The sequence below is a fragment of the Sarcophilus harrisii genome, chromosome 2 (assembly GCF_902635505.1).
Source record: "Sarcophilus harrisii chromosome 2, mSarHar1.11, whole genome shotgun sequence".
Taxonomy (NCBI): domain Eukaryota; kingdom Metazoa; phylum Chordata; class Mammalia; order Dasyuromorphia; family Dasyuridae; genus Sarcophilus; species Sarcophilus harrisii.
The window spans coordinates 368,959,144-368,973,113 of record NC_045427.1 but is presented as its reverse complement, the minus strand read 5'-3'; the positions used below and the strand labels follow the sequence as shown (position 1 = coordinate 368,973,113).

The 13,970-nt window shown below is 36.9% G+C and overlaps 1 protein-coding gene across 7 annotated transcripts in view; it reads right to left on the bottom strand.

Moving 5' to 3' along the window:
- CLMN (calmin) overlaps positions 1-13,970 on the bottom strand; it is a 160,269-nt gene that overhangs the window by 22,039 nt on the left and 124,260 nt on the right. For all 7 annotated transcript variants that reach the window (XR_004232106.1, XM_003756577.4, XM_012550560.3 and 4 more), the window contains 4 exons: positions 13,620-13,810; positions 10,663-10,856; positions 10,211-10,293; positions 898-2,541 (listed from right to left, as the gene is read on the bottom strand). Coding sequence is in view for 6 of the 7 variants with exons in the window: in XM_003756577.4 (XP_003756625.1) it covers positions 898-2,541; positions 10,211-10,293; positions 10,663-10,856; positions 13,620-13,810 (2,112 nt within the window). In the remaining variant the exon portion in view is untranslated. The remainder of the gene's footprint in view (positions 1-897; positions 2,542-10,210; positions 10,294-10,662; positions 10,857-13,619; positions 13,811-13,970) is intronic.

The window sequence follows — 13,970 nt, the reverse complement described above, 5'->3', positions numbered from 1 at the left end:
GGCCTGATACATAAAGTTTGTACTCTAAGTAGAAACATGTATGTGGCTTCTCTTTTAGCCATCCTGGGCCCAGTCAGATACAGTCTCTATATAACATCTCTTCAACCTTCAAAACTTCAAGTTCAGACTTTTAACTCTTCAGCTCCTGTTTCTGAGGAGGTACTGAAAGGAACCAGTCTTTTAGTTAAATGGATGCCCAATAGACTACAGGTAGGAAGTTTTACTTTTACTTATATACAATTTCAAGGCCCAGTTTAAATCTTTTAGTTGATGCTTAATTAGATAACGGACTCCAAAAACCTGTATCTTTGGGTAACTTGCCCAATCTCAAAGTCTACCAAATTCTTAACTATCCTTTAGGGGCCAATTCAAATTTTACCTCCTTTTTGAAGTCATCCCTCCCTCAGCCCTCACACAAGTCCTCCCTCAGCCCTCAGATAAGAAATAATCTCTTCCCATCCTCAACTTCCATAGTATATTATTTCTAGTTTTCTTCTCAAGCTTTCACATTCTGTCTTGCGATATAATGATGTCTCTCTTTTTTAAGTTTCCCCTCATCATTCCCTGACCAGATGGTCAGGTCTGGATTAGCCTGAATAATGAATCCCCCACATTGTTTAAATTTGCACAACATATTTACCCTGGGCTAGACCTAATGATCATGTTTTACATAATAATAACTTTAAATATTACAAATTCAAATACATGTGACCATTTTAGGGGATTCATTGTTCATACTAATTAAGACCTAGCAATAAGACTGTCAGCTCCCTTACAACTATGTCTTATTCATCTTTATATCTTCCCCACAGGGTCTGAGATGCATAACAGATACACAGTCACTATTAAATTGAACAAGATTGGGAAAAGTCACTGAAATTCATATCAAATAAATACCTGAGAGCTGTTCACAGATCCACTATATGAAGGTTCCTTTTCTTCATGTTCCACAAGGACGTTTGCCTCAACAGTTTCTGAAGATGGCTGTGTTTCACTTGGGTGACCAGGAGAATCCATCTGTTGGACGTCAGATCTCACTTCAGTCACTGAATAGTTAGGTTTGCTCTTGCAATATTTTTGAGGGTCTTTCCCTTTGGTGTCAAGTTCTTGAGCATCCTCTGTGGATTTCTCCGGAACCATTTCTTCATTCTGAGAGCCATGAGAGGCTTCCACATAGGCTTCTAGAACAGCGGATAAGGGAACATCGTAATGAGGGTAATAGAAAAGGTCATGAGGGATCACTGAGACTTTTGAAGAAGGTGGAGAGAGCTTAAAGTCAAGACTATCTTCACTTTGACTACCAAGAGTTTCAAGACTGATGCTGCTACTAAGTGGGGTAGAGATCTCATCATCCAGATCATCCTGACTTTCAAGGTGATCTTCAGGTGGAGTATTTTCCTCTTGGTCAAAGTGGACAGACTTCTGCTTTGCCTTTTCACAGCTATCTAGTTCAGTCATTAAATGTTTTTCTTGTAGTTGCCAAATGTAATTATAGACATCCTTGTCAGGGGAAGCTAGGGACAAATGATCACTGGGATCAACTGTGTTTCCATTAGAGCTGTGCATGTCAGTGTCAGATTTGTCTGTAGTTAAATCTTTCATTTTACGACGACATTTAGATGCTTTTTTTGTCAACTGTTCCACATTTGCCTCCGAAACTTTATCACAAGCATTTTTCTCACCAGGGGAAGAGTTTTTGTCATGGAGGATTTGGCTGACCTCAGTCAAGCCTTTCATTTCAGTGCTTTGTTTAAGAGTTTTCAATGTCATCTCTTCAAACTTTGCAGCTTCATTTAGAGTCTCTTGAATCAGTTTTTGACCTTTGACTTCCAATGAATGAGGGCTAATATCTTCTTTGTTTGTTTCGACATTTTCCCTTTCAGTTGTCCCTGGTAACACCTCTGAAGGTGAAAAAACAGTATTTTTTTTATGTGTCAAAGGATAGTCATCCAGAATTTTGTTGAGAGCTGAGCCCAAAGTTTTCATACGTCCTTCTTTGGCTTTTGTTTTATTACTTATTCCAGATGATGATACAGAAGCATCCTGTTTCAATGGCTCATTAATCTTCCCTGAATCTCTTTTAAAGGAAATGTCTTTACTGCATGAAGCATCTCTAGATATGTCTGACTCAAAATGGACTGTTTTCTTAATTGGCAGAGAGTCAGGCCTGTGGCCAGCCTTTTTAGGTAGTAAAATAGATGGCTCTGATACTGATTCATTAATGTCACTTGGCTTATTTAAGCCTCCTGGAAATGCCTGCTCAGCAATATGGGGTAGCTGGTTCTTTGGGCTATCAGGACGCCTATGGCCAGAAGACTCACTGGGACATTCACTGGGGATCAATTCCTTTCCCACTTCTGAGGCATCTGAGACAAAGATTATTGGAGGAGGTGGTTGGCTGGTTTCACAGTTAACTGTATATGTATGTTCTCCCTTTTCAGGAAGAAGGAGAATCTTGCTCTCTTGTTCAGTAGGAGTTTCTTTGATACGGACGAAGGTAGATTCAATAGGAATCTCTTTATCAGGATCAGTGAAATCTTCCTGCAAACAATCATGGGATACATAAAATATGAAGGATATTTTACAGTTGATACAAAACATAGAATATTAGAGCGTCTTAAGCATTATAAATTCTTGCCCTTCTCCCATCTCCCCCTCATTTTTAAAGAAGAAATTATTCAAGTGCAGAGAGATTATGTGTGGGAGAATTTAGAGCAAGGAGAGACCTTAAAGTTCTATTTTAAAGTCTTTTCTCTGTAGATGACAAGACTGAAAAGTTAAGAGGCTTGTACAAATTAGTATATATAGCAAATGATCAAGCCAAGATTTGAAGCCAGGTCCCTTTTATAATTAAATGTATGAATCTAGTGTTCTTTCCATGACTCATGGAATCACAGAAATGTCAGAGCTGGAAGATATCTTAATTGTTACACAGTCTAATCCTTTCATAATGTTAATTTAAAAAAACAGATTTGGAAAGATATCAAATGACTCTATTGCCTTCAAAGCTCCTTTTCTCTTTCTCATCACTCAATCAACAGTGCATTTATTAAGCTCCTATTATATGCTAGGCACTGAACTCCTTACCTAAGCTTATTGAATTCCTTAATTGGACATTTAATGTCTTCCCTAATCTATTACTATCTGCTTTTTCATTTTAAGTTATTATACAAACCTCTCCCCCTTACTTGACCCTCCTGTATTATAGCTATATTATACCATAACTATGAATTTGTATGCCAAGCTTATAACAGGCCAATAATCTTCTTCCACTTTGTCCTCTCTTCTAAATTAGCTTTCAGGACTAATTCCTGAAATTCAGGATTCAGTCAGAACTAAACTTTCTATCTCCCTAAAACCATTTACATATTCTCCTATCATTTAGTTGTAAGCTATGACTTTATAAATCTAAGTTGAAAGTAACATAAAATAACAAACTCTCATAACTAACAAAAAAGGAGGATGAGCAGTTTTGGGAGCTAGGTAGAAGGAATAACTAGATTAGTCCTTTCTTTGGAAGCCCTGGAGCTGCACATCACTGACACTGTGACTCACCTTGAGCTGTGATGGCAGCACAAGATCAGTACAGACCCTCTATCAAGCTCTTATACATCATGTATCTTATTCCCTCAAGGAGTTCTCTTCCCTATCTTCTACCTCCTTTCTACTTGCCTGGTTTCTCATGTTTCTTGTTCCTTTCTAAATTCTACCTACAAATCAGCTTTCAAATGTTTGTGTGTGCTAGAAACAGAGAACGAGGATGAGCTTGGGAGTTAAGGTCAGCCCACTCTTCTAGAGCAACAGGGTATTTTATCTCAAGTATTCTGTCCCTCTTCTGGGAATGGCTGCCAAGCCAGGGCTATATGTTTTAGTTATTATTGGATGAGTCACATGTCCCATTCTCTTCCTATACACCCCAAACTAGACTGTAAGCTTCCAAGCAACAATAACTAAAACTTTCTGTCTTCCTCATGGTTTCATACAGTATTTCCTACACTGCAAGAAGTTAATGCTTGTTGGTTGCACTGAATATTTCAAAAAGTTCTCAGTTAATGAAGATCTTATGATTATTCTGAACAAGCTTCAAAATCTGGGATTCAGAGAGAAACTACCAGATAATGATTGTATTTTTTTTTTAATTTGAGCTCCAATTTTCCCTTATTAAATTGTGGTTTCTTGTTCTTTAAAAAAGCAAGGCACTCCTTTCCAAATCTGTACTTCCAGGTCAGTCTGGTCACAGGATAATGAAGTGTAAGATTTGCTGAATCCTGGTTATAGACTTCAACGATACAACTTCCAAAACTTTCAAGAAATGAGTGTCTGAAATATTATCAGTCATTTTATTGCTAAATTCAGTGATGGACTTTTCTTGATACTCCTTTCCCTCAAATTTACTATATCTTTTGATTTAAGGACCTACACCTCACAGAATTGTTGTGAAAATCAAATGAAATATAAAGTGCACTTTGCTAACCTTTTACATAAATGTTCTACATAAAAATGTAGTCATCCATGACTATCTTCTACATAAATGTTCTACATAAAAAGTTCTACATAAATGCTAGCTTTTATTATTATTATTTTTTTATTTAATAGCCTTTTATTTACAGGATATATACATGAGTAACTTTACAGCATTAACAATTGCCAAACCTCTTGTTCCAATTTTTCACCTCTTACCCCCCCCCCCCCTCCCCTAGATGGCAGGATGACCAGTAGATGTTAAATATATTAAAATATAAATTAGATACACAATAAGTATACCTGACCAAAACGTTATTTTGCTGTAGAAAAAGAATCAGACTCTGAAATATTGTACAATTAGCTTGTGAAGGAAATCAAAAATGCAGGTGGGCATAAATATAGGGATTGGGAATTCAATGTAATGGTTTTTAGTCATCTCCCAGAGTTCTTTTGCTGGGCATAGCTATTTCAGTTCATTACTGCTCCATTAGAAATGATTTGGTTGATCTCGTTGCTGAGGATGGCCTGGTCTATCAGAACTGGTCATCATATAGTATTGTTGTTGAAGTATATAATGATCTCCTGGTCCTGCTCATTTCACTCAGCATCAGTTCATGTAAGTCTCTCCAGGCCTTTCTGAAATTATCCTGTTGGTCATTTCTTACAGAACAGTAATATTCCATAATTTTCATATACCATTCTCCAACTGATGGACATCCATTCAGTTTCCAGTTTTTAGCCACTACAAAAAGGGCTGCCACAAACATTCGTGCACATACAGGTCCCTTTCCCTTCTTTATAATCTCTTTGGGATATAATCCCAGTAGTAACACTGCTGGATCAAAGGGTATGCACAGTTTGATAACTTTTTGAGCATAGTTCCAAACTACTCTCCAAAATGGTTGGATTCGTTCACAACTCCACCAACAATGCATCAATGTCCCAGTTTTCCCGCATCCCCTCCAACAATCATCATTATTTTTTCCTGTTCATCTTAGCCAATCTGACAGGTGTGTAGTGGTATCTTAGAGTTGTCTTAATTTGCATTTCTCTGATTAATAATGACTTGGAGCATCTTTTCATATGACTAGAAATAGTTTCAATTTCTTCATCTGAGAATTGTCTGTTCATATCCTTTGACCATTTTTCAATTGGAGAATGGCTTGATTTTTTATAAATTAGAGTTAATTCTCTATATATTTTGGAAATGAGGCCTTTATCAGAACCTTTGGCTGTAAAAATATTTTCCCAGTTTATTGCTTCCCTTCTAATCTTGTCTGCATTAGTTTTGTTTGTACAAAAACTTTTCAGTTTGGTATAATCGAAATTTTCTATTTGCTAGCTTTTATTATTGATCACCCATGGCTTCTGGATTCTTTCTTTTCCCTGGTTTCATTTACAATTACTCCTCAGCCTCTTGTGCTAATTCAACATCCATCTTCTTCTCAAACTGGGAGCACACCCCAAATTTTGTCTTGGGTCCTCTTTTATTTTTTCCCTATACTTTCTCCTTTGGTGTTCTCATTTACTCCTAAAGAGCTCAATAATTACTTTTATATAGAAGACTCCTAAAATCTAAATATTCAGACTTAATTTCTCTTCTGAACTGCAGTTTGGCAATTACAATTTCCTGCTGGTCAGTCTTCTCCACATAGGTGTTTCACTGGCATCTTAAACTGAAGATGTCCCAAACAACTCATCTTTAATTTCCAAATACTTCCATTTTTATTGACAGAGAAAGCATGTCACTGTGGATAGAACACTGGAAACTGGACTCAAAAAGGCATGTGTTTAAATCTTTATGTTTACTAACTAAATATCCTTTAATCTTTCTTAGCTTGTCTCTTCATCTATAAAATAGGAGTAATAATACTTAAAGCATTTTCCACATGGGGTTTTTGGAAAGAGGAAATGAAAGTGCTTTGTGCATGTTAAAGTACAATACAAATTAGTTATTAGTATTAACACAATGAAAAGTTGTATGGCAGTGTGTAGAAAGCTGAAGTCAAAAGGATATGCCACACGCTAGCTCTGTAATCTTGGGCAGGTAAACTTTATGGTTCTTTAGACAACTCTTGTAAACTACAAGAGAGGATATCAATGTACAATGCTACCTTGGTCCCTTCACTATCTTATGTTAGATATGTGAGTACCTATTGAATTACATCCCCCAGCCCAAACATACGCCAGGTAAAATATCTTAGGATGGGGACTCTATTATTTTATCTTTGCATCTAAAACATAAGATTTACTGTCTATAAGTGATTAAGATATATTGGTCAAGTTGAATTTTGTTGAATTAAAGCTGAGCTGATGATTTTAGAAATTTGTGATTATGCCATAAAGACTGTATTCCAACATACAGAGCAGGTTCTGTATGTTGCTGGGAAAGAAAGGTTCATTAATAACATTATTTATATAGCACTTTAAGGTTTTGCAAAGCACTTTACAAATGGTATCTCATTTTATCCTTATAACAAACTTAGGAGGGTAAATGAAGAAACTAAGGTAACATACAGCTAGTAAAAATGTAAGGCTAGACTTGAATTCAAGAGTTTCCTGACTCTTAAGTACAGCATTCTATCAAGGATACCTCCTAGCTGCTTCAATAAATACCTTCCTATTTAAACTAGTCTTAGCACTTAGTTATCAAGAAGAATTACTTATTTTCACATGGAAACTGTCATAAGAACATAATCTGTCATGTAGACAAGTCTAAAATTTCCTTTAAAATACTGAAATAGTCTTTGAGATTTAATTGGCTCAAGAGGACTAAATCTTGGACTACTGATGAAGCTTCCTGATGACCTGAGTACAAAAATTAAGGCTATGAAGAAGTCAACTTCTCTTCCTCAGATTTTTGGCCAACTAACCAGGAAGAACAGAATGGAGACAGCAAAGCTATGCAAAACTGCTTTTTTCCTTACTTACTATTACTTTCCTTGCTTCCTTTTGTTTACAGTTATGTGGTTTACAAATATCTCATTCTGTTCTAATTTCAAACCTGTATAATCAGACTGGCCTGAGTCAGGCTTGGCCTACAACACCTGGTGTAAAAGCATGAAGGCTACTTCAAGGTCCCACCACAGTACAGGAAAGTAAGCCTTTGGTGATATCCATACTACATGTATTGCTAACCCCATTTTGTGAGGCATCCTGAGGCCATTCAAGAGTAAATTCTCAGCAGGGGGTCAGAACTAGAGACACATGACTGTGCTCTTTAAGGAATGTGACTAAAGACTGTGTTTTCAAGATGGTAAATGTTTTAAATTGTTGTTGGTTGAATTTGCATAATTTTTGTATTAAAAATGACAATGATCTCCAGACCCACCAGCTGTGGTAGTGCTGGGAATTCCCTAAAGAGTAGAATTTTGAGACTGTCCAGAAACTGGGCTGAAGGAACTGCTTGAGCCTTTTTATGTGCCATCTGGGAGGCCATTGGGAACTATAGCAGGTGTGCTTTGTTTGAACTTTGGTGCTTTTGAAAATAGAGTGCTTAATTCTCCATTGGAACCTAGAGACCTTCCAGAATTGGGATTAAGGACAAATGCACCAAATGTACCCCATGTGATTTACTGAGGATTTGGGAGTGAGGGATGGGGGTGGGAGGGACAGCATCCATTTTAAAAGCTTTAAAGGACAGATACTGCTCTCACTACTGTGAACTATAACTTTCATTCTCTCTGGGATTTCCAGAGATGGACAGATGAGGAACTCGTAGGGAGTAGGGTCCAATGTAGGCCCCAGCTTAGAAGCAGCAGCAACAGTCCTTAATGGCAGCTCCTACAGCTGTGCTCTAGTGTGGGGGTGGGGAGAGTGCAAGCTTTGACACTGAACATGGAGAAGATTGAGGAAACTGTGGCAGCTCTAAGATTTAGCAGAGTGGGAAGCTGGGGCCAGAGGCAATGGCTGCAAGCATGGACACAGATGAGGGCCCATTCAAACAGGCACTGCCCTGGACAATAACAAAGGAGGACTCAGTGTAGCTTCTGCTTAAGGTGATCTGGGACCCACAGGGACCTGCCACATGATCCTCATTTCCATATTACTGAAGTGCACAATAGCATCCTCCCATTTCCTCAGGCTCACAACTGAGGCATCATCCTTATCTCTCCACTATTTCTCCCCTCCCACATCTGAGTTGTTGCTAAGACCTGGGTTCAGACACCAGAGTGATTTTCCTAAAATACAGTCTGACCTCTCCCCCCACCCCTAGTCAACAAATTTCAGTGGTTCCCTATCACTTCCAGTATCCAAACAAAATCCTCGGTTCAGCAGTCAAATCCCTCCATGACATAGCCCCTACTTACCTTTCCAGTCTCCTTACACCTTGCTCTCCCAACAACATATTCTTCAATCCAGTAATACTAATATTCTTGTTGTTCCACAAACAAGATACTCTGTCTCTTGGTTTTGGCCATGTTTTTCTGGCTATCTACTTTGTATAGAAAGGTCTCTTTCCTATTAAGTCCCAACTAAAATCCCATCTTCTAAAGGAAACATTTTCCAACACTTTTTAATCTTAGTACCTTCATTCTCTGAATTATTTCCTTTTTATATAGCTTGTTTGTACATATTTGCTTGTTGTCTTCCCGTTAGATTATTAGCTCCTTGAAGAAAGGGACTATCTTTTGCATCTTTTTATATCCTCAGTGCTTAACACAATTCTTGGCATATAATGGACACTTAATAAATGTTTATTGATTGACTTCCAATTCTGAATTCATTCTCTTTAGCAATTACTCTAAAAAAAAAATAGGCAATTCCTGCTACTGAATCAAAATTTTGTCTCTCTTTGTTTGTTCTTTGCAAACTAGCAAAACCAAGCTTGATCCTTCAGCTACTGAACAGAAGAATTCATGTCTTCCGTCAGTCTGTTCTTCTCTAAACTTAATATGAAGGTCTTTTTTCAACTCAATTGGCCTACATTTCATGCTTGTCTGGTCATTTGCTCCATGGTAAGTTTTGAAGGATCTGATGAATTTTGACCATATCTGTGACAATGCTAATTCTAATCTGTGGTTTACCTTCCATCTTGAGCAGAATAGTGACTAATGAAAAGATTTCAAAGGGCATGTCTTTTCTAATTTCATAAGATTTAGATCTACACAGACCCCTAGAATTTAGCTATCCAATACTTTCATAATAAAAGAGAGAAAGGTGAAATGATCTGATTGCAAGTCACACATGTAATTTGTAACAAGTCAGGATTCTAACTGAGATCTTTCCAGTTCTCTGTCTATTGTGGTAAACTTTTTTTTTTCCAGACAGGCTTTACATCTTCTTGATTAAATACGAATATAAAGGATCTGGCTTAATTTTTACTTCAGCTTAAAGTAAACATGATAGTTGTGGCTTATTCTCTAAATGGGCAGCTGTCTTGTAATTTTCAATGGATTTCAGTAAAATGTGATATGCAGTTTGTAGTTACTAAGACACAGGATTTCACAGAATGAATGAACATGCCTGGATTCTGTAAACCACTTTTTTGGGTCTTACTTTTTTTAGATGTGAAAAATGTAATAAGTGATATTTGATAGCAGAAAGGGAGACTGAACCTTGGCAGGGCAACTTTGTGTAGACTTAGTTGAAACTTCTGACTATGAATTTATCAGTTACATATTTCAGAGTATAGCCCAAAGTCCAGCTTTACACAGGTCTCTCCTGACTCTAAGTTCAAAACTTAGGAAGAAAAGAATTTTAAAAGGCAGGCAAAGAAACCAAGAAAAGGAAAAAAAAAACATACTCCTTCTAATTCTGGGAAATGCTCTAGGAACTGTGCCACATATGTCACGATTGATTGTTCATCTGGTGACTCAACCATTATATCTGTTAAGAAATACACAAATATTTAGCATGGTAAGCAAACAAAAATTAAAATAAACTCAGATAATCAGAGATGGAAAGGGTCTTAAGCATCTACTAGTCCAAGTTCCTCATCTTAGATGCAGATTTATTAGAACATAGATTGAGAGCTGGGAGGGAATTTAAGGAATCATCTAATCCAATGTACTCATTTTACAGGTGAGAAAAGGTTGCTTTGAGAGGTTAATTTCAAAGGTTATATACAGACTTTTAGCAACAGTTTTGGAATTTACCTTTAAGCACTACCTCTGAAAGTGAACACCACAAAGCTTACTTATTATGCTTTCTCAGTCCCCATCCATTAATTGTTTGTTTGTTTTTAACACTTCCTACCTTCTGGCTCCAGAAGTCTAGGTATGTGAAGCTTATCATGTGCTAAACTAAAGGCTTTCTCCAGGTTTTCCCGGGCAGGAGTCTCCAAGGCTTGTTTTATGTCAACCAAGCTGGGATCAATGGCCTTTATTATGGCGAGAAAAGCAAGACCACTTCTCCAGCTGCCTGCAAAGTCCTGTACGGCCACTCCATATCTAAACAATAAAAATAGTAAGAGATATGGTTAGAAAACGGATACATCATTGTTTGAGCTGCTCTCACCTTTGAATAGAAAGTGTTTGAACTTTATGTCCTAATGTGACAACATCCTTCCACATTAGACTGCCTAGAATATTAGCATTTCTATTTTGTTCAGTCATTTTGTAGTGTAAAAAGCCCTAGTCAGGAGGCTAGGTTTTGAGTCTCAGATCCAACAGTTGCTATTTTGTATGTGGACAATTCATTTTACTTTTTTGGGCCTTGGTTTTGCCATCTATAAGATGGGGATGGCAAAACTGACATGATACACCTCAAAGGATAATGAAGTGAGTACTTTATAAGGATTTTTTTTGTGTGTTTTTTGTTGACTTTTTTTTTCTTTGAGATTAGGTCTTCCTATCTCACCCAGACTAGAAAGACAGTAGCCCACAGGACTGACCATTTTCTTCATACTGGCACACAAACTTTGCCTTCCTCCCTTTACAACCTGGATCATTATGTCTCTTCTTAGGTATTATGTTGTGGCACACTGTTCTCAAGGGCTCAACCGTTATTAGACCTAATCTGCTCAAAACTCCTGAAGCTCAAGTGATCTACCAGCCCCAACCTTGCCCAGTTACAGGGATTACGGGCACACATCAATATACCTGGCTTCTGAGTTTTAAAATGTCACAGACACAGAAGCCAAATAAACCCCAATTCTAAATTTCTAGGTATGCAAATGAGCATTTTTCATGAGCTGGACTGTACTTACTGAAATTGCCTCCTTATGAGTCTTTGTATCTATACGTTCTTTTGACTCTAATCTATTCTTTCCAAGCTTCTAAGGTGATCTTCCTTATGTATAAATCTGGTCATGCAATCCCTCCATTCAGAAATTATTAGTTGCTTAACTTCGTTGGCAGAATAACTTTTTCTTAAAGATAGAATAATTCTCAATAGTCAGACATAATCTCATCATTCAAGGCTTATCTCACAGAAGTCACCATCATATGTACCATTCTTTGGCCAAAGGGACCTTCTGTCCCCATACGTGATCTCTATTTTTCCACTCTAATGCTTTTAAACTCATGCTATTCCTGTCCCTCACTACTCATGCCTAAAATGTTTAATCTTTCACTGACTACCCCCCCCCCCAAAATATTCTTACTCATGGTTTCAAGCCCAATTAAAAGGTTATCTTCTCCAAAGAAATCTCCTTTATTTCCTCCAGTTTCCTCAGTCACTTCATATAGCACTATGTATTGCAGTAATATAGTCATCCTTTATTATTCTGGGTAATTTTTATTGTAAAGGACATATGCCTCAGCCTGGATAGTAAGACAAATGAGGAAAAGGTTGTATCTTACCAAGACTTGACATTTCCATGGTACCCTTCACAGTACCCTTCACAGAGTAGATATTTAATTTGTATTGATTATCATATACTCTCAAAGAAGTGTTTCTTAATTCCTTATTTAGTTATTTTTATTGTTGTTTTTCAGGTTCCTGTGGATATCACTGACAATGGATTATATGATTGAGAACTAGTATAGTGAAATCAGAAGTTCTGATAACCAGTGTTGAGATAATCCACTGAGTTCAGTGGTTTTTGGTCTCAGATAATCTGGGACAAAAAGGAAGTGTCAGTGTAGAAAACATCCATACTGATAAAATCTCTCATTGAAGTGTTTCTGAAAGTAATGACAATAAGAGCTCTTATTTACATGCTTTATTATCTACAATGCACTTCCTGATGAAAATGGCCCAATGAAGTAGTATTAGTCTCGTTGTATGGGTGAAAAAATTCAATATTAGTGGGGTAACACAACTAATATAAGTGTTCTGACTCAAATCCAGGGTTTATCATCTAGTGTTCTTAATATCTATTCTACTCTGAACATTTATCTTTCTGCCAAGTCATGGATTTGTTGGAGTTAAAGAAAAAATGTTAACTGACATGAAGTACCTTCATTCAATGGTATCTGCAAAAAGCTAAGTCAAAATATACGGGACAGACAAAAATCCTTATTTCCATGAAAAATATGAAATCATTATACTGTTTACCTATATGAGGAAGAATTACGCAACTTATATATAATATGCCTGGTTTATTTGGTAAGACATGCAAAAGCAAGATATTTCTGTTTGTAAGGTAGATGCTTCCCTGAACAAACATGATTCTGGAAAAGTTGAATCTTAGGACATGTATTTTACTCCACATCAAATAAAAGAAATTAGATATTTAAAAAGATAAGCTCCTATGCCTGACCCATGGTATTCAACCTTTGAAGTTGGTAATAACTTTAAAATAAACTACTCCAACTTAAAGATATATGTAAACATGTATGAAAACTGATGGTTCTCATCACCAAAAATGCATTTAAAATACCAAATACAGAATGTCCAGGCTGGAATTGACCTTAAGATCAGAAAAACAGAAGAGCAGAAGTAGGAAATGCCTTAGAGATCACTGAATCAAAACCCCTCATATTTTATAGATGTGGAAAATGAATTTTTAAAAGTTCAGGTGATGGGACTAAGGCCAGTGAAGCAAAAAGAAGCTAATCTAGTTTTGTGATATGACAAAAAAGTAAAGACCCTGAAGACCAAGAACAGATTAAAAATAAGCACATCCCAAGGATCTTTTATTCCCTCTTTCCTTGATTAACAGAGATAATTTTTCTTCTAGGGCTTCTGAAGCTGAACTTTAGCTTCTAAAATCAGACAAAAAGCAAAGAACTTAGAATATAGCAAGTGCCACAAAGAAGGGAACTTACTTTCTTGTTCTTCTTTGGACCCAGTTTAAAAGGGTCCTGATGGCCTTTCTCTGATCCTTCACTGTCAGAGCCACAATGTTTTCTCCTTTGGGAGTCATTGGCAGGGATGAATCTGATTCAGGGCCTGGAGTGCCAGAGGACAAGCTGGAAGACGAGGAGTTCCTATTGAGATTGCCTGTGAGTTCCTTAATCTGAAGGAAGAAAAAAAATTTCAGAATGAGTCTTATATCATCCCAAAGAAATTCCACTTTTAGGATCATTGTCCTTATTTCTCTAAGTACTTTAAATCCATTTAAAACAATTTTGGGAAATAGGAAGTATGGTGAGTGACATTTTAGGGTAGTGCTATGA